The sequence below is a fragment of the Coregonus clupeaformis genome, chromosome 25 (assembly GCF_020615455.1).
Source record: "Coregonus clupeaformis isolate EN_2021a chromosome 25, ASM2061545v1, whole genome shotgun sequence".
Classification (NCBI taxonomy): Eukaryota; Metazoa; Chordata; class Actinopteri; order Salmoniformes; family Salmonidae; genus Coregonus; species Coregonus clupeaformis.
Genome location: NC_059216.1, coordinates 14220359 through 14241684, shown reverse-complemented (window position 1 = coordinate 14241684; position 21326 = coordinate 14220359). Strand labels below are relative to the sequence as shown.

Sequence of the window (21326 nt, the reverse complement as noted above, 5' to 3'; positions counted from 1 at the left end):
AATGTTGGTGCCTGGCGTCTGACCCGCTGGATGAATGTTGGTGCCTGGCGTCTGACCCGCTGGGTGAATGTTGGTGCCTGGCGTCTGACCCACTGGGTGAATGTTGGTGCCTGGTGTCTGACCCGCTGGGTGAATGTTGGTGCCTGGCGTCTGACCCGCTGGGTGAATGTTGGTGCCTGGCGTCTGACCCGCTGGGTGAATGTTGGTGCCTGGTGTCTGACCCGCTGGGTGAATGTTGGTGCCTGGCGTCTGACCCGCTGGGTGAATGGAGAAAAATAAGAAAGTCTGTCGGTCCTGTGGTTTTGAGATAAAGAGCAAATACCTGCATGTGAAGCTTGGTTATGTAAGATACGCTGTGAGAGCTTTCCTCCCCAAACCACTGCAGTGTAACAATGTGAGCGCTTTCCTCCCCAAACCACTGCAGTGTAACAATGTGAGCGCTTTCCTCCCCAAACCACTGCAGTGTAACAATGTGAGCGCTTTCCTCCCCAAACCACTGCAGTGTAACAATTGTAAAGGATTTGGCAATTTTTCAAGAGTATGCAGACGGACATAGTCTATTGAAGAACGCTGTGTAGAAGGACGACGGTGTTGCAATTGTGATGGGGATCATCATCCCGTTCCTGGAGTGCCCTGGAAGGCTGAAGGAGTGGCAAAAGTTAGAGCGACCAATCGAATCTTCTATGCGGAGGCGATTAAAATAATAGAGAAAACAAGTGATGTTAGTGAAGATATGGTAGAGGACGCTACAGCCTGTAGGACATGTTTGCTGCCAGTCACAAGATACCCTGTGTGTTAAAAAGGTGGATTTTGTGGCGTTCATTGCCACGGTTATAAACTGTACGGCACAAGTCTCAAAGAAATCTAAGAAACTGGATATTATTGTGGGTGCGGCAGAAAAGTGAAGACTTGCAAGTGGTACTGGCGTCGGAAGAACAGCCCTCCCAGGTTCCCCTTGAGCCTGTGTAGGGATCAGATCTGTTTTATACATTTGTTTCCAGAAAAATTGTTTGATTTTAGTTTAGTTTATATATATATATATATTTGGTAGTTTCTGGGGGGTATTTTGATTCCATTTTGGGGAATCCTGTTTCCATCCCGCACAGTAGGTGGCGGAATGCACATTAAATTGTACGATCGCCAATATACCATAGAAGAAGATGATGTTGCCACGTGATGTGCCATGGATCAGCTGATATGTATGGTCACATGATTTTTAACAACAAGAAAGAAGCAGTTTGTACTGAATAACATACAGCGTTTTTATAACGTTTATAATCAGTGTTTGATGTTAAGTTTATTTTTATGCAGTAATACATGTTGATAAATCATTTGGTTCGTATTAAATGTTCGAAACCTGACTAGATACTTTTCGCTGCAGAAGCCACAACATGAGCGCGTTAAGAAAAAGAGGAAGCATTTTTGTTGTCTTTTATTATGTCTGGAGTTTTCACGTCCTTTTCGGATACAATGTATCCAGAGAAGAGCAGCAACTCAGCCTGAACAGGGAATGGACCATACAGAACTCAAATGGGTCCCTGTCGCTTCCTGCAGAGGTACCGGGGTGTGTACACTCAGCTCTCCTGAAACAGGGCTTTATCAAGGTGAGAAGAGTCGTGATGTCTTCCGTCTTCCCCTTTTGGTTTGTACTGATTATTTTAAGATTAGCCAGGTGAGCGAGAAGGGGGTAGCTACAGCCCAATATGGCGACCGGAGTATGGGCGAGTGGGGGTCGAAAGGAAAGCAGTCACCAATACTATCGTCATCTACTGGCCAGTTTACGTATAGTAATCACAAAAAGTGGTCCTCACCAAAACCAACATGATCGCTGTAATATGGTGGTTATTTCATCGTCAATTCATCATCATGAAACAGAAGTCAGGCTCCTTTAATAATGCATTTTTTACAACTTTGAACCGACACTTCACTTCTTCTCCTTTACACCTTCTGCATCTCTGTTGATAAATATAATTCTTGAACTTATGTCCAAAAGATCATATGGTATTTTTCTAATTTGACGGTGTTTTATGTTTTTGAATAATACAAATTCTACATTTTCTTTAAGAGTGGTGCGTGACGCTAGGTTGTGGCAACACATGCGTTCTAAGTTATTCCAGTGGGTCTTTCTCCATTCTGATTATTTTTATACTGTTCAATTAAACTTCAACCAAAAATAATTTCCAGCATTTTGATACATTTTTTGCATTTCCTGCACTGTAGGGCTGCACGATTTTGGAAAAAAAATCAAGGCCTTATTTTTAACCAAATGTTGCATTTGCGATTTGACTTGTGATTCTATATTTATTTATTATTATTATTTTTTATTTCACCTTTATTTAACCAGGTAAGCCAGTTGAGAACAAGTTCTCATTTACAACTGCGACCTGGCCAAGATAAAGCAAAGCAGTGCGATAAAAACAACAACACAGAGTTACATATGGGGTAAAACAAAACATAAAGTCAAAAATACAACAGAAAATATATATACAGTGTGTGCAAATGTAGCAAGGTATGGCGGTAAGGCAATAAATAGGCCATAGGGCAAAATAATTACAATTAGTTTTAACACTGGAATGATAGATGTGCAAGAGATGATGTGCAAATAGAGATACTGGGGTGCAAATGAGCAAAATAAATAACAATATGGGGATGAGGTAGTTGGGTGGGCTAATTACAGATGGGCTGTGTACAGGTGCAGTGATCGGTAAGGTGCTCTGACACTTCTAAACACTTGGGTGAGCTGTTGGAATCATGGAAATAGAATGATTATTCAAATTATATAGTTAGAATATAGTAGTTGGCACTTTGAATACAGTGTTGTTTGACATGACAACTAATGAAAATGCCAGGGAGGAGTTATTGTGACAGGGTAGGAACCAAAGTGTTGGTCAGTGTTTCCTAGGGGACCCTATAATCTTTTGCTACATTAAATATTTTCTCTTAGCTACTTCATGTAGCTACTGTATTCATGCTTCACCTGATCCTCTTTGGTCTGTTGTTCAAACCGACACCATCACTGGTATCAGCAAGCTATGTTTGCTCTGACTCAGTACATTTATTAGCTAGCTAGCTATTAGCATTAGCGGCTAACACAATTTAGCCACAACTTGCTAAGAAAAGACAAACTAGCTGTTTGCAGATGTAAGAAACACAAACTAATAGTGTAATTATAGAACGCTTGTGGATTTATATTAAGAAGCAAAGTGGAAACAGCATCATTGTTGCATGCGCTGCATTGACCATGCCGACTGAACGCAAGAGTCTCTTGGTCGAGGAACAACACATGTGCTCCTTGAGTGACAGGGGGTGGGGCTAGGTCTGTGTGGAAAGCGGCACAGAGAGAGAGAGAGAGAGAGAGAGAGAGAGAGAGAGAGAGAGAGAGAGAGAGAGAGAGAGAGAGAGAGAGAGAGAGAGAGAGAGAGAGAGAGAGAGAGAGAGAGAGAGAGAGAGAGAGAGAGAGAGAGAGAGAGAGAGAGAGAGAGAGAGAGATGATTCAAGTAGTAAATTATGAAAATGGACGTTACACACAGCGTATCACATTTAACAAACCAAACATTCAAGTGTCGTTTTAGAAGGTAAAGTAGAAAGCCAAACCGGTCCGTGTATCAATTCCTGTATATAGTGAAATAAGGTATACTGCCCAGCCCTGCTATAGATGATTAGACATTAAATATACTTTTGTGTAGTCTTTTCATAGTAATTGGCTGACCTAGGGAGTTTTATAAATGTACATCTGGGATTAAAATGTAACGTGTTGAATTCCATGTTGTATAATTACAATCTGAATAGTTCCCATGACTGATATTACTGTACATTCCTTTTGTTGTTGTCAGTGCTCTTTTTAATGTTGCACACTTCCTTCTGCCTTCCCCCTCATAAACATCCCCTGCCCCCCGACCTCTTCCCTGTCTACTGTACCCTGACCTCTTCCCTGTCTACTGTACCCTGCCCCCTGACCTCTTCCCTGTCTACTGTACCCTGCCCCGTGACCTCTTCCCTGTCTACTGTACCCTGACCTCTTCCCTGTCTACTGTACCCTGCCCCCTGACCTCTTCCCTGTCTACTGCCCCCTGACCTCTTCCCCTGTCTACTGTACCCTGACCCCTGACCTCTTCCCTGTCTACTGTACCCTGCCCCCTGACCTCTTCCCTGTCTACTGTACCCTGCCCCCTGACCTCTTCCCTGTCTACTGTACCCTGCCCCCTGACCTCTTCCCTGTCTACTGTACCCTGCCCCCTGACCTCTTCCCTGTCTACTGCCCCCTGACCTCTTCCCTGTCTACTGTACCCTGACCTCTTCCCTGTCTACTGTACCCTGACCTCTTCCCTGTCTACTGTACCCTGACCTCTTCCCTGTCTACTGCCCCCTGACCTCTTCCCTGTCTACTGTACCCTGCCCCCTGACCTCTTCCCTGTCTAATGTACCCTGCCCCGTGACCTCTTCCCTGTCTACTGCCCCCTGACCTCTTCCCTGTCTACTGCCCCCTGACCTCTTCCCTGTCTACTGTACCCTGACCTCTTCCCTGTCTACTGTACCCTGCCCCCTGAACTCTTCCCTGTCTACTGGACCCTGCCCCCTGACCTCTTCCCTGTCTACTGTACCCTGCCCCCTGACCTCTTCCCTGTCTACTGTACCCTGCCCCCTGACCTCTTCCCTGTCTAATGTACCCTGCCCCGTGACCTCTTCCCTGTCTACTGCCCCCTGACCTCTTCCCTGTCTACTGCCCCTGACCTCTTCCCTGTCTACTGTACCCTGACCTCTTCCCTGTCTACTGTACCCTGCCCCCTGAACTCTTCCCTGTCTACTGGACCCTGCCCCTGACCTCTTCCCTGTCTACTGTACCCTGCCCCCTGACCTCTTCCCTGTCTACTGTACCCTGCCCCCTGACCTCTTCCCTGTCTACTGTACCCTGCCCCCTGACCTCTTCCCTGTCTACTGTACCCTGACCCCTGACCTCTTCCCTGTCTACTGTACCCTGCCCCCTGACCTCTTCCCTGTCTACTGTACCCTGCCCCCTGACCTCTTCCCTGTCTACTGTACCCTGCCCCCTGACCTCTTCCCTGTCTACTGTACCCTGCCCCCTGACCTCTTCCCTGTCTACTGTACCCTGACCCCTGACCTCTTCCCTGTCTACTGTACCCTGCCCCCTGACCTCTTCCCTGTCTACTGTACCCTGCCCCCTGACCTCTTCCCTGTCTACTGTACCCTGCCCCTGACCTCTTCCCTGTCTACTGTACCCTGCCCCTGACCTCTTCCCTGTACCCTGCCCCCTGACCTCTTCCCTGTCTACTGTACCCTGCCCCTGACCTCTTCCCTGTCTACTGTACCCTGCCCCCTGACCTCTTCCCTGTACCCTGCCCCTGACCTCTTCCCCTGTCTACTGTACCCTGACCCCTGACCTCTTCCCTGTCTACTGTACCCTGACCTCTTCCCTGTCTACTGTACCCTGCCCCCTGACCTCTTCCCTGTCTACTGTACCCTGCCCCTGACCTCTTCCCTGTCTACTGGACCCTGACCTCTTCCCTGTCTACTGTACCCTGCCCCCTGACCTCTTCCCTGTCTACTGCCCCCTGACCTCTTCCCTGTCTACTGTACCCTGCCCCCTGACCTCTTCCCTGTCTACTGTACCCTGACCTCTTCCCTGTCTACTGTACCCTGACCCCTGACCTCTTCCCTGTCTACTGTACCCTGACCTCTTCCCTGTCTACTGTACCCTGACCCCTGACCTCTTCCCTGTCTACTGTACCCTGACCTCTTCCCTGTCTACTGTACCCTGACCTCTTTCCTGTCTACTGCCCCCTGACCTCTTCCCTGTCTACTGACCCCTGACCTCTTCCCTGTCTACTGTACCCTGACCTCTTCCCTGTCTACTGTACCCTGACCCCTGACCTCTTCCCTGTCTACTGTACCCTGCCCCCTGACCTCTTCCCTGTCTACTGTACCCTGCCCCCTGACCTCTTCCCTGTACCCTGCCCCCTGACCTCTTCCCTGTCTACTGTACCCTGACCCCTGACCTCTTCCCTGTCTACTGTACCCTGACCTCTTCCCTGTCTACTGTACCCTGCCCCCTGACCTCTTCCCTGTCTACTGTACCCTGCCCCCTGACCTCTTCCCTGTCTACTGGACCCTGACCTCTTCCCTGTCTACTGTACCCTGCCCCCTGACCTCTTCCCTGTCTACTGCCCCTGACCTCTTCCCTGTCTACTGTACCCTGCCCCCCTGACCTCTTCCCTGTCTACTGTACCCTGACCTCTTCCCTGTCTACTGTACCCTGACCCCTGACCTCTTCCCTGTCTACTGTACCCTGACCTCTTCCCTGTCTACTGTACCCTGACCCCTGACCTCTTCCCTGTCTACTGTACCCTGACCTCTTCCCTGTCTACTGTACCCTGACCCCTGACCTCTTCCCTGTCTACTGTACCCTGACCTCTTCCCTGTCTACTGTACCCTGACCTCTTCCCTGTCTACTGTACCCTGACCTCTTTCCTGTCTACTGCCCCCTGACCTCTTCCCTGTCTACTGACCCCTGACCTCTTCCCTGTCTACTGTACCCTGCCCCCTGACCTCTTCCCTGTCTACTGTACCCTGACCTCTTCCCTGTCTACTGCCCCCTGACCTCTTCCCTGTCTACTGTACCCTGACCTCTTCCCTGTCTACTGTACCCTGACCTCTTCCCTGTCTATTGGACCCTGACCCCTGACCTCTTCCCTGTCTATTGGACCCTGCCCCCTGACCTCTTCCCTGTCTACTGTACCCTGCCCCCTGACCTCTTCCCTGTCTACTGTACCCTGCCCCCTGACCTCTTCCCTGTCTACTGTACCCTGACCTCTTCCCTGTCTACTGTACCCTGACCTCTTCCCTGTCTACTGTACCCTGACCTCTTCCCTGTCTACTGTACCCTGACCTCTTCCCTGTCTACTGTACCCTGACCCCTGACCTCTTCCCTGTCTACTGTACCCTGACCTCTTCCCTGTCTACTGTACCCTGACCTCTTCCCTGTCTACTGTACCCTGACCTCTTCCCTGTCTATTGGACCCTGACCCCTGACCTCTTCCCTGTCTATTGGACCCTGCCCCCTGACCTCTTCAAATTCATAGACTGAGCTATGGATGCAAGGACGGCTCAATCCATGAGATCAAAATGAAAGTTTTAACCATGTTTTGAAGCTATGAAGTGTTTATTTACAATTACATTGTTTACAAACGATGGAGTAAAATGCGTTGATGTTTATGGTTGTGATGGTGTGAGACAATTGGATAAGGCTCAGCAGGCATTTACACGTTTCAATGGCTATATAGAGTCAGAGCATATGAGCGGAGTGGAGCGGGAGCGAGCGTGGAGCGTGAGCGGACAGATTTTGAACAGAGCGCAGAGCGGCATTTTTAAAAGGACGGAGCGTCGCCCTATGTCCCGCTCCAATTTCGCTCGCTCACACCACAAGTCTGAAGCATGCTCAAGCCTGACCCAGAATCCATCTGTTTAATTTAATTTGTGTCGTCCATGAATTTGTATTTTATAGAGCGAGAGGAGCAGCAGCAGCAACAAGAGAAAAGGGTTGAGGAATTCAAAAGTTTATTCACTGCACGTAAAGGCCCAACCATAACAAGGGAGAGAAAAAGAGAGCTGGATGTAGCATTTTTTGAAATGATTTTCATGGACTATGAACCGCTGAGTAAAGGAGAACGCGAAGGGATGCAACACTTCGCCAGCGTAGCTCAACCGGGCTACACCCCCCCAAGAAACGATGATAAATCAGTACTTTACTTTGTCAAATTTACATCTGAGATGCCCCATTCACATGCTTCAGCTGGCGATCAAAAACGCCGTTAACAAGCACGACAACATTAATAGGCTGTTAGTGAAAGTCGGGCACCTGGTGAAAAGTGTACGCAAGAGCACAGAGGAAACCGACCAATTAGGTGTCCGCCCCACAAATGCCTGCGCCATTCGATGGAGCAGCCAGCTGCGGATGATTCAGTCGTTCATCCGGTTGTTCCAAAAAGACCCGTTATGGTAAAACAAACTCAAGTCTAATGTTGCTAACATCACCCTGAATCAAGTACGGCAGCTGACGCACCTTGTCAGTGTGCTGACACCACTAGCAGACCTCACAGACAAAATGCAGAAGGAGCTGGGGAACCTGGGGATGATCCTCCCTGCTGTCACAGAAATCAAATCCCTGCTCACCGATTACACTCACGCTGCACTTCCAATGGGCATCGGCAAACAACGTGTCAATTCGCTATGGAATATACTATACTGATTAACATCTCATTTTAGCGTCAGTGTTAGATCCCGTTCAAGACAGAATGGATAATCCGAGATGAGTCTGTATGCAACAAATTCAGGGAGATAAAGTAAGGCTGTGGTTTAAGCTAAAAGTGAAATACATGCAGATTTTGTTCCTTTTTTGGAGTGAGTGGGGGGCGATTTGAGTGGAGCGCGATGCAAACTGCGTTGAGCGCTGAGCGATAATGAGCGGACTGGCCTGATGTGGCTTTGAGCGGGGGGAGCGGAGGGGTGAACAGCTCCGTGAGCGAGGAGCTGAGATTCTCACCGCTCCACTCCGCTCATATGCTCTGTATAGAGTACAGTGTTATTATTCCCCTTCAAAACCTTTTTAGCTTTTAAGTAAGATATTCAGTGGAAACTTCACCGCGAGACACTGTGTGGGGTGTTTTTCCAGTCTCCCTACACAATTCTGAGTGATTAGAGGGTGTTTCAGACATAATTATGCACTATAGCGGTATTTAGAATTTTTCCCGCCGGGAGAGTTCCACCAATGTTGTCATTGGTTGATTGAGTCTGCTGCCCGATCTAAAAATGGAGTCATGATTTGTAGCATATATTTTTTGTTGTTGTATTTTACACCCATTTTCTACCCAATTTCATGATATCCAACTGCGATCTTGTCTCATCGCTGCAACTCCCCAACGGGCTCGGGAGATGCGAAGGTCGAGTCATGCGTCCTCCGAAACATGACCCGCCAAACCGCTCTTCTCCAAAGTGTCAGAGGAAACACTGTCCAACTGATGACCGAAGTCAGCCTGCAGGCGCCCGGCCCGCCACAAGGAGTCGCTAGAGCGCGATGAGCCAAGTATAGCCCCCTCGGCCAAACCCTCCCCTAACCCGGGCGACGCTGGGCCAATTGTGCGCCGCCCTATGGGACCCCGGTCACGGCCGGTTGTGACACAGCCTGGGATTGAACCCAGGTCTAGTGACTCCTCAAGCACTGCGATTTTTATTTATTTATTTTACCTTTATTTAACTAGGCAAGTCAGTTAAGAACAAATTCTTATTTTTAATAACGGCCTACACCGGTCAAACCCGGACGACGCTGGGCCAATTGTGCGCCGCCCTATGGGACTCCCAATCAGTGACGCCTCAAACACTGAGATGCAGTACATTAGACCGCTGCGCCACTTGGGAGGCTGATTTGTAGCAATTATTGTGGCCTTTGTGTTTCGCCGATTGCAAGATCACACTAGCAGCGAGTAGAATATGGTTGTCCTTAGCACAATCAGTCTGGCAGGCTGCTACATACAGTGCATTCGGAAAGTATTCAGACCCTTTGACTTTTTCCACATTTTGTTACGCTACAGCCTTATTCTAAAATTGATTAAATAAATACAAATCCTCATCAATCTACACACAATACCCCATAATAACAAAGCGAAAACAGGTTTTTAGATATGTTTGCATATTTATATAAAATAAATCAATACAAAAATACCTTATTTACATAAGTATTCAGACCATTTGCTATGAGACTCGAAATTGAGCTCAGGTGCATCCTGTTTCCATTGATCATCCTTGAGATGTTTCTACAACTTGATTGGAGTCCACCTGTGGTAAATTCAATTGATTGGACATGATTTGGAAAGGCACACAACTGTCTATATAAGGTCCCACAGTTGACAGTGCATATCAGAGCAAAAACCAAGCCATGAGGTCGAAGGAATTGTCCATAGAGCTCCAAGACAGGATTGTGTCGACGCACAGATCTGGGAAAGGGTACCAAAAAATGTCTGCAGCATTGAAGGTCCTCAAGAACCCAGTGTCCACCATTCTTAAATGGAAGAAGTTTGGAACCACCAAGACTCTTCCTAGAGCTGGCCGCCCGGCCAAACTGAGCAATCGGGGGAGAAGGGCCTTGGTCAGGGAGGTGACCAAGAACCCGATGGTCACTCTGACAGAGCTCCAGAGTTTCTCTGTGGAGATGGGATATCCTTCCAGAAGGACAACCATCTCTGCAGCACTCCACCAATCAGGCCTTTATGGTAGAGTGGCCAGATGGAAGCCACTCCTCAGTAAAAGGCACATGACAGCCCACTTTGGGTTTGCCAAAAGCATTGTGGTGGCAGCATCATGCTGTTTGGATGTTTTACAGTGGCAGTGACTGGGAGACTAGTCAGGATCGAGGGTAAGATTAACGGAGCAAAGTACAGAGAGATCCTTGATGAAAACCTGCTCCAGAGCGCTCAGGACCTCAGACTGGGGCGAAGGTTCACCTTCCAACAGGACAACGACCCTAAGCACACAGCCAAGACAACGCATGAGTGGCTTCGGGACAAGTCTCTGAATGTCCTTGAGTGGCCCAGCCAGAGCCCGGACTTGAACCCAATCGAACATCTCTGGAGAGACCTGAAAATAGCTGTGCAGCAACGCTCCCCATCCAACCTGACAGTGCTTGAGAGAATCTGCAGAGAAGAAAATGGAGAAACTCCCCAAATACAGGTGTGCCAAGCTTGTAGCGTCATACCAAACAAGACTCGAGGCAGTAATCGCTGCTAAAGGGGCTTCAACAAAGTACTGAGTAAAGGGTCTGAATACTTATGTAAATGTCATATAAGTTTTTTATTTTTTATAAATGTGCTAACATTTCTAAAAACCTGTTTTTGCTTTGTGATTATGGGGTATTGTGTGTAGATTGTTGAGGGGGAAAAAAACGATTCAATCCATTTTAGAATAAGGTTGTAACGTAACAACATGTGGAAAAAGTCTCAAGGGGTCTGAATACTTTCTGAATGCACTGCAGGCTGATCAGTCTGCCAGGCTCCCATCTACAGTGACCAGCCTGAGGACCTTGCATCTATTCTAGCCAGATGGCGAATCAATTCTATTAACTAGTAAGCGTTAACCAAAAATATTCACCTAGCGGGTTTTGTTGCTGAAATGAGATGGCTAGCAGCAGAGATTGCTAGCATGGCTAACTATAACTTTATAGCATGGCTAGCACGTTGTTTCACGAGGCTTATGTTGAGTTTTAATGGGTTTTTATAGTAAAGACATGTCATTTAACTGTAAAAATGTATTACTTTTTATTGTGGCATGAACACAACCAGTCATGATGTTTTCATCTGATTGTCAAACAAATCACTTCAAAAACTAGGTTTCCTTCGCACGTTAGTCCAAAATTATTCCAGCATACGAAAATGGTGTGCACCTGCCAACTTTCCTTCAATTTGCAAGTGGCTAAAACTATCTCACCGGAGAAAGCATCCGAGCGAGCGAAACAGCGCCCCTCTGTCTCTCTATGTGTAGCCCATGTATCTGATGCTGTCTGGGCAAAAATAGTATGACATGTATCTAGATGATTATCAATATTAGTTATTTCTGTGATGGTTATCAATATTAGTTATTTCTGTGATGGTTATCAATATTAGTTATTTCTTGTGTAGCCTGCTATCCTACTTGAAAAAAAATCCTGAGATGGAAAAAAAAATCCATCCAATGGCGGTGCACTAGTCATTCGCACCGGCTTATCGACTCGTCGTGCAGCCCAATCAGCCACGCAAAACGGTCTTGAGTGGCAACAAATCTGCCCAATTAGCTGATTCGCTTTCCGTACTCACTCCTTTCGACTCGCCCATACTCCGGTCGCCATGTTGGGCTGCAGCTACACCTACTGACTGACGTAGCCTCCTTTATTACATGAAAATGCATCTCTCTCTCTCTCTCTCTCTCTCTCTCTCTCTCTCTCTCTCTCTCTCTCTCTCTCTCTCTCTCTCTCTCTCTCTCTCTCTCTCTCTCTCTCTCTCTCTCTCTCTCTCTCTCTCTCTCTCTCTCTCTCTCTCTCTCTCTCTCTCTCTCTCTCTCTCTCTCTCTCTCTCTCTCTCTCTCTCTCTCTCTCTCTCTCTCTCTCTCTCAGGATCTCTACTTCAGGTTCAATGACGTAGCATATAGGTGGATCGCTCTTGACAACTGGACATACACCACTACATTTTCTGCCTCAACTGAGCTAAGGTACTATTTGCACAGCTTACACTTAATGTATTCTCTACTCCCAGGGCCGGTTCACCCGGACACAGAACAAGCCTTGTCTTTCAAGGCCGGTTCACCCGGACACAGAATAAGCCTCGTCTCGGAATAAAAATAACTTTCTATGGAGATTCTCCATTGAGCTGTCTTTTTAGTCTAGGACTAGGATTAATCTGTGTCCGGGAAGCCACCCCTCAGTTTTTGTAAGATAAACCTTGTTGTCCCCTTCTCCAGGGCTAAACAGAGAGTCCAGCTGGTGTTTGAAGGGGTGGACACTGTAGCGTCCATCTCTCTGAATGGAGTTGTTGTGGGAAAGACGGACAACATGTTCCGCAGATATGTATGGAAAATTTTTATTATTTCCCGTATGAACATGATTTATATTGCACATTTTGTAGTATGATTTAAGGTGTGTATGATAGTTTTAGTTCAATTGTCAAATCTGTGTTACCATTTACATAATATGTATGTATAGTGATTTGTGTTTGATCTGGCCCAACAATCTCTTTAGATAACATTACTAACATAAGCCATTTACAGACACTTTTATCCAAAGCGACATTCAGCAAAGCGTGCATAAATTTTTCGTATATGGGTGACCCCCCCCCAGAGGGCATCGAACCCGAAATCCTGACTATGCTTACCAACTGAGGCAGAGCCACACAGGACCACTTGATAACATGGTTTCCCTGATCTTCAGGACTTCAGCGTAGGCCAGTTGTTGAGAGAAGGGAAGAACGTTGTGAAGGTGAGCCTCCTTTCCCCTGTAGTGTACGCCTCAGAAAGGAGTCAGGCCCACTCCTCCTACAGGGTGCCCCCGGACTGTCCTCCGCCCGTCCAGAAGGGCGAATGTCACGTCAACTTTATCAGAAAGGTGAGTGGCTTGAAACTCTTGGGAATTTATAATATCATCTTTTCAGTTAATAGTGCTTATTGTGTGTTGACAGGAAACATTTAATCTTTCAGTTTTTTTACAGTTTAGTCATGTGTAATTTGATCTCCATCAAATTATGTCACTCTTGAAAGCTGTAACTCTTGGGAAGAATGTATTTGTATTTATTTAACCTTTATAGATCCCCACAGGGTTGTCGTCATAATACCCATTAAGCCTAGCGGAAATGGTTCCAATAGTAGCCCCCATTTTAGAAACACTTCAAATGAAGTCTGTATTTTTTTCTCTGATGTTTTGATAACCCATGTAAATCCCTCTCGGACAAGGTGACTTTTATCAATATATTTGACTCTATTTACTCTCAGATTTCGAAAATGCTAATTAGCATCAAAGTAGACATCATGCAAGACTACAAATCCCTGCAAGCTCCTGCGCATCATCTCTAGAGGACACCTTTGCTGTCAGCTAGCTCGCTACTAGCTAGCTCGATCCAAAACGAAAGATATACTGAACATTAATTTACTGTTCCATATTTTATTTAACTAATATCTGTTGGCTTATTTATGCATTTGGTCTTGTGTTTTCTATCCTAGTAGCCGTCAGATATTTACAATGTGCAATGAATGGGCTAGTTTTTTTTTGCAAAAAAAAAAAGCTAGCGATCTAGCTAGCTACTGAGATGATATTAGCAACATACCCTTATTTTAGGTTGTGGCTAGACGGTATACCAGCTACGGATGGAAGTGACGCATAAATCATCAAAATCATCGTCATTTTGGAATCGTTTCAGGGAGCATTTTAACTAACCCTAAACCAGTGTCCAAACCTTAACCTAATTATCCTAACCTTAACCTAATTATCCTAACCTAACCTAGACATTTTAATAAATTTATTCAAAATGAAATACAAAAATACACTATATATCTATAAATGTATGTGGACACCCCTTCAAATTAGTGGATTTGGCTATTTCAACCACAACCGTTGCTGACAGGTGTATAAAATTGAGCACACAGCCATGCAATCTCCATAGACAAACATTGGCAGTAGAATGGTTTTACTGAAGAGCTCAGTGACATTCAATGTGGCACCGTCATAGGATGCCAGCTTTACAACAAGTCCGTTTGTCAAATTTCTGCCCTGCTAGAGCTGCCCCGGTCAACTGTAAGTGCTGTTATTGTGAAGTGGAAACGTCTAGGAGCAACAACGGCTCAGCCGTGAAGTGGTAGGCCACACAAGCTCACAGAACGGGACCTCTGAGTGCTGAAGCGCGTAACGCGTGAATCATCTGTCCTCGGTTGCAACACTCACTACCGAGTTCGAAACTGCCTCTGGAAGCAACATCAGCACAATAACTGTTCGTCGGGAGCTTCATGAAATGGGTTTCCATGGCCGAGCAGCCGCACACAAGCCTAAGATCACCATGCGCAATGCCAAGTGTCAGCTGGAGTGGTGTAAAGCTCGCCGCCATTGGACTCTGGAGCAGTGGAAACGCGTTCTCTGGAGTGATGGATAACGCTCACCATCTGGCAGTCCGACGGACTAATCTGGGTTTAGTGGATGCCAGGAGAACACTACCTGCCTGAATGCATAGTGCCAACTGTAAAGTTTGGTGGAGGAGGAATAATGGTCTGGGGCTGTTTTTCATGGTTCGGGCTAGGCCCCTTAGTTCCAGTGAAGGGAAATCTTAACGCTACAGCATACAATGACATTATAGATGATTCTGTGCTTCCAACTTTGTGGCAACAGTTTGGGAAGACCCTTTCCTGGGACATTTGTGCACAAAGCGAGATCCATACAGAAATAGTTTGTCAAGATCGGTGTGGAAGAACTTGACCTGCCTGCACAGAGCCCTAACCTCAACCCCATCGAACACCTTTGGGATGAATTGGAACACAGACTGCGAGCCAGGCCTAATCGCCCAACATCAGTGCCCGACCTCACTAATGCTCTTGTAGCTGAATGGAAGCAAGTCCCCTCAGCAATGTTCCAACATCTAGTGGAAAGCCTTCCCAGAAGAGTGGAGGCTGTTATAGCAGCAAAGGGGGGACCAACTCCATATTAATGCCCATGATTTTGGAATGAGATGTTGGACAAGCAGGTGTCCACATACACTACATCACCAAAAGTATCTCATTTACATAAGTATTCACACCCCTGAGTCAATAGATGTTAGAATCACCTTTGGCTGCGATTACAGCTGTGCGTCTTTCTGGGTAAATCTCTAAGAGCTTTCCACTCCTGGATTGTGCAACATTTGCCCTTTATTCTTTTCAAAATTCTTCAAGCTGTGTCAAATTGGTTGTTGATCGTTGCTAGACAACCATTTTCAAGTCTTGCCATAGATTTAAGTCAAAACTCAGCCACTGGAACATTCACTGTCTTCCTGGTAAGCAACTCCAGTGTAGATTTGGCCTTGTGTTTTAGGTTATTGTCCTGCTGAAAGGTGAATTCATCTCCCAGTGTCTGGTGGAAAGCAGACTGAACCAGGTTTTCCTCTAGAATTTTGCCTGTGCTTAGCTCCATTCCATAAAAAAAAAAAATTATCCTGAAAAACTCCCTAGTTCTTAACTATTACAAGCATACCCATAACATGATGCTGCCACCACTATGCTTTAAAATATGGAGAGTGGTACTCAGTAATGTGTTGTATTGGATTTGCCCCAAACATAACACTTTGTATTCAGGACAAAAAGTTAATAGCTTTGCCACATGTTTTGCAGTATTACTTTAGTGCCTTGTTGCAAACAGGATGCATGTTTTGGAATATTTGTATTCTGTACAGGCTTCCTTCTTTTCAATCTGTCATTTTGGTTAGTATTGTGGAGTAACTACAATGATGTTGATCCATCCTCAGTTTTCTCCTATCACAGCCATTAAACTCTGTAACTGTTTTAAAGTCACCATTGGCCTCATGGTGAAATCCCTAAGTGGTTTCCTTCTTCTCCGTTAACTGAGTTAGGAAGGACGCCTGTATCTTTGGAGTGACTGAGTGTATTGATACACCATTCAAAGTGTCATTAATAACTTCACCATGCTCAAAGAGATATTCAATGTCTGCTTTAGTGTCTACTTTTTACCCATCTATCAATAGGTGCCCTTCTTTGTGAGGCATTGGAAAACCTCCCTGGTCTTTGTGGTTAAATCTGTGTTTGAAATTCACTGCTCGACTGAGGGACCTTACAGATAATTGTATGTGTGGGGGGACAGAGATGAGGTAGTCATTCAAAAATCATGTTAAACACTATTACTGCACACAGAGTGAGTCCATGCAACTTATTATGTGACTGCGGGTTAAGCACATTTTTACTCCTGAACTTATTTAGGCTTGCCATAAAAAAAATGGCTTGAATACTTATTAACTCAAGACATTTCAGATTTTCATTTTTATTAATTTGTAGAAATGTCTAAAAACATAATTCCACTTTGAAATGATGGGGTATTGTGTGTAGGTCAGTGTCCCCCCAAAATCTAAATGTAATCATTTTAAACAGAAATTTCAGGCTGTAACACAACAAAATGTGGAAAAAGTCAAGGGGTGTGAATACTTCCTGTATGCCTCTTATACATAACACATAAACATCTGACTTGAAGTAAAGATTAAAGAGATTCTCTGGTACTTTTATATATCTTTTGCCAACCTCTTGACTCAATATTGCAGTGTGCAGATGTTGAAGTTTTAGCAGGTAAAGTTGCTTTCTTTAATATATGAAGTAGCAGACATCAGAAGTAGCAGTCAAAGAAAGATATGGTGAATACGTAAAGAAACACCCAGAAGCTTGTTTTTCCCTCTACCACCATCAATTTATTCAATCTTTTTAGCTTCAATTGTTCTGGAAAGAAGTAGAATAAAGTAATGAAATAATTACAAAATGGAAAATATTTTTCACTAGATCAGAGAACAGATCAGATCACAGGTTTGATTAAACAAGTACGTCAGACCAGAGTGATAGAGACAGTGTGCATCCCAAATGGCACCCTATTCCCTATATAGTGCACTACCATATATAGTGCACTATATAGGTAATAGGGTGCAATTTGGGACACAAACAAGAGAAAGAGACACACAAACAGATCAATATCTGTCTCTTTCCACTGAAAACAGCTGGACTCACTGTCAGGACCACCGTCAGATTAGAGATTGATTTTTATTTTACCTTTATTTAACTAGGCATGTCTGTTAAGAACAAATTCTTATTTACAATGACGGCCTACCAAAGGGCCTCCTGCGGGGACGGTGGCTGGGATTAAAAATTAAAATATAGGACAAAACACACATCATGACAAGAGAGACACCACAACACTACATAAAGAGAGACACCACAACACTACATAAAGAGAGAGACACCACAACACTACATAAAGAGAGACACCACAACACTACATAAAGAGAGACACCACAACACTACATAAAGAGAGAGACACCACAACACTACATAAAGAGAGACACCACAACACTACATAAAGAGAGACACCACAACACTACATAAAGAGAGAGAGACACCACAACACTACATAAAGAGAGACACCACAACACTACATAAAGAGAGACACCACAACACTACATAAAGAGAGACGCCACAACACTACATAAAGAGAGACGCCACAACACTACATAAAGAGAGACGCCACAACACTACATAAAGAGAGACGCCACAACACTACATAAAGAGAGACGCCACAACACTACATAAAGAGAGACGCCACAACACTACATAAAGAGAGACGCCACAACACTACATAAAGAGAGACGCCACAACACTACATAAAGAGAGACACCACAACACTACATAAAGAGAGACACCACAACACCACATAAAGAGACACCACAACACTACATAAAGAGAGACAACCCTACATAAAGAGAGACACCACAACACTACATAAAGAGAGACACCACAACACCACACAAAGAGAGAGACACCACAACACTACATAAAGAGAGAGACACCACAACACTACATAAAGAGAGACACCACAACACTACATAAAGAGAGACACCACAACACTACATAAAGAGAGACACCACAACACTACATAAAGAGAGACACCACAACACCACATAAAGAGAGACACCACAACACCACATAGACACCACAACACTACATAAAGAGAGAGACACCACAACACTACATAGAGACGCCACAACACTACATAAAGAGAGAGAGACACCACAACACTACATAAAGAGAGACGCCACAACACTACATAAAGAGAGACGCCACAACACTACATAAAGAGAGACGCCACAACACTACATAAAGAGAGACGCCACAACACTACATAAAGAGAGACACCACAACACTACATAAAGAGAGACACTACAACACTACATAAAGAGAGACGCCACAACACTACATAAAGAGAGACGCCACAACACTACATAAAGAGAGACAACACTACATAAAGAGAGACGCCACAACACTACATAAAGAGAGACGCCACAACACTACATAAAGAGAGACACCACAACACTACATAGAGACAACACTACATAAAGAGAGACACCACAACACCACATAAAGAGAGAGACACCACAACACCACATAAAGAGAGACAACCCTACATAAAGAGAGACACCACAACACTACATAAAGAGAGACACCACAACACTACATAAAGAGAGACACTACAACACTACATAAAGAGAGACGCCACAACACTACATAAAGAGAGACGCCACAACACTACATAAAGAGAGACAACACTACATAAAGAGAGACGCCACAACACTACATAAAGAGAGACGCCACAACACTACATAAAGAGAGACACCACAACACTACATAGAGACAACACTACATAAAGAGAGACACCACAACACCACATAAAGAGAGAGACACCACAACACCACATAAAGAGAGACAACCCTACATAAAGAGAGACACCACAACACTACATAAAGAGAGACACCACAACACTACATAAAGAGAGACACCACAACACTACATAAAGAGAGACACCACAACACTACATAAAGAGAGACACCACAACACTACATAAAGAGAGACAACACTACATAAAGACACGCCACAACACTACATAAAGAGAGACAACCCTACATAAAGAGAGACGCCACAACACTACATAAAGAGAGACAACACTACATAAAGAGAGACACCACAACACTACATAAAGAGAGACACCACAACACTACATAAAGAGAGACACCACAACACTACATAAAGAGAGACAACACTACATAAAGAGAGACGCCACAACACTACATAAAGAGAGACAACCCTACATAAAGAGAGACACCACAACACTACATAAAGAGAGACACCACAACACTACATAAAGAGAGACACCACAACACTACATAAAGAGAGACACCACAACACTACATAAAGAGAGACAACACTACATAAAGAGAGACGCCACAACACTACATAAAGAGACGCCACAACACTACATAAAGAGAGACGCCACAACACTACATAAAGAGAGACGCCACAACACTACATAAAGAGAGACGCCACAACACTACATAAAGAGAGACGCCACAACACTACATAAAGAGAGACACCACAACACTACATAAAGAGAGACACCACAACACTACATAAAGAGAGACACCACAACACCACATAAAGAGACACCACAACACTACATAAAGAGAGACAACCCTACATAAAGAGAGACACCACAACACTACATAAAGAGAGACACCACAACACTACATAAAGAGAGACACCACAACACCACATAAAGAGAGAGACACCACAACACTACATAAAGAGACACCACAACACTACATAAAGAGAGACAACACTACATAAAGAGAGACACCACAACACTACATAAAGAGAGACACCACAACACTACATAGAGACGCCACAACACTACATAAAGAGAGAGAGACACCACAACACTACATAAAGAGAGACACCACAACACTACATAAAGAGAGACACCACAACACTACATAAAGAGAGACGCCACAACACTACATAAAGAGAGACGCCACAACACTACATAAAGAGAGACGCCACAACACTACATAGAGAGACGCCACAACACTACATAAAGAGAGACGCCACAACACTACATAAAGAGAGAGAGACACCACAACACTACATAAAGAGAGACACCACAACACTACATAAAGAGAGACACCACAACACTACATAAAGAGAGACGCCACAACACTACATAAAGAGAGACGCCACAACACTACATAAAGAGAGACGCCACAACACTACATAAAGAGAGACGCCACAACACTACATAAACTGAGACGCCACAACACTACATAAAGAGAGACACCACAACACTACATAGAGACACCACAACACTACATAAAGAGAGAGACACCACAACACCACATAAAGAGAGAGACACCACAACACCACATAAAGAGAGACAACCCTACATAAAGAGAGACACCACAACACTACATAAAGAGAGACACCACAACACTACATAAAGAGAGACACCACAACACCACATAAAGAGAGACACCACAACACCACATAAAGAGACACCACAACACTACATAGAGAGACACCACAACACTACATAGAGACGCCACAACACTACATAAAGAGAGACACCACAACACTACATAAAGAGAGACACCACAACACTACATAAAGAGAGACAACACCACATAAAGAGAGAGACACCACAACACTACATAAAGAGAGAGACACCACAACACTACATAAAGAGAGACACCACAACACTACATAAAGAGAGACACCACAACACCACATAAAGAGAGACACCACAACACCACATAAAGAGAGACACCACAACACCACATAAAGAGAGACACCACAACACTACATAAAGAGAGAGACACCACAACACTACATAAAGAGAGACAACACTACATAAAGAGAGACACCACAACACTACATAAAGAGAGAACACCACAACACTACATAAAGAGAGACACCACAACACTACATAAAGAGAGACACCACAACACCACATAAAGAGAGAGACACCACAACACTACATAAAGAGAGAGACACCACAACACTACATAAAGAGAGACACCACAACACTACATAAAGAGAGACACCACAACACTACATAAAGAGAGACACCACAACACTACATAAAGAGAGACACCACAACACTACATAAAGAGAGACACCACAACACTACATAAAGAGAGACACCACAACACTACATAAAGAGAGACACCACAACACTACATAAA

At 44.8% G+C, this 21326-nt stretch overlaps 1 protein-coding gene across 1 annotated transcript in view; it reads left to right on the top strand.

Moving 5' to 3' along the window:
• Positions 1-1198: 1198 nt before the first annotated feature.
• The window catches only part of manba (mannosidase, beta A, lysosomal), a 64960-nt gene continuing 44832 nt past the window's right edge, over positions 1199-21326 (top strand). The window contains exons 1-4 of the mRNA XM_041857697.1: positions 1199-1604; positions 12152-12246; positions 12496-12601; positions 12962-13135. Coding sequence (XP_041713631.1) covers positions 1392-1604; positions 12152-12246; positions 12496-12601; positions 12962-13135 — 588 coding nt within the window. The 5' untranslated portion in view covers positions 1199-1391. The remainder of the gene's footprint in view (positions 1605-12151; positions 12247-12495; positions 12602-12961; positions 13136-21326) is intronic.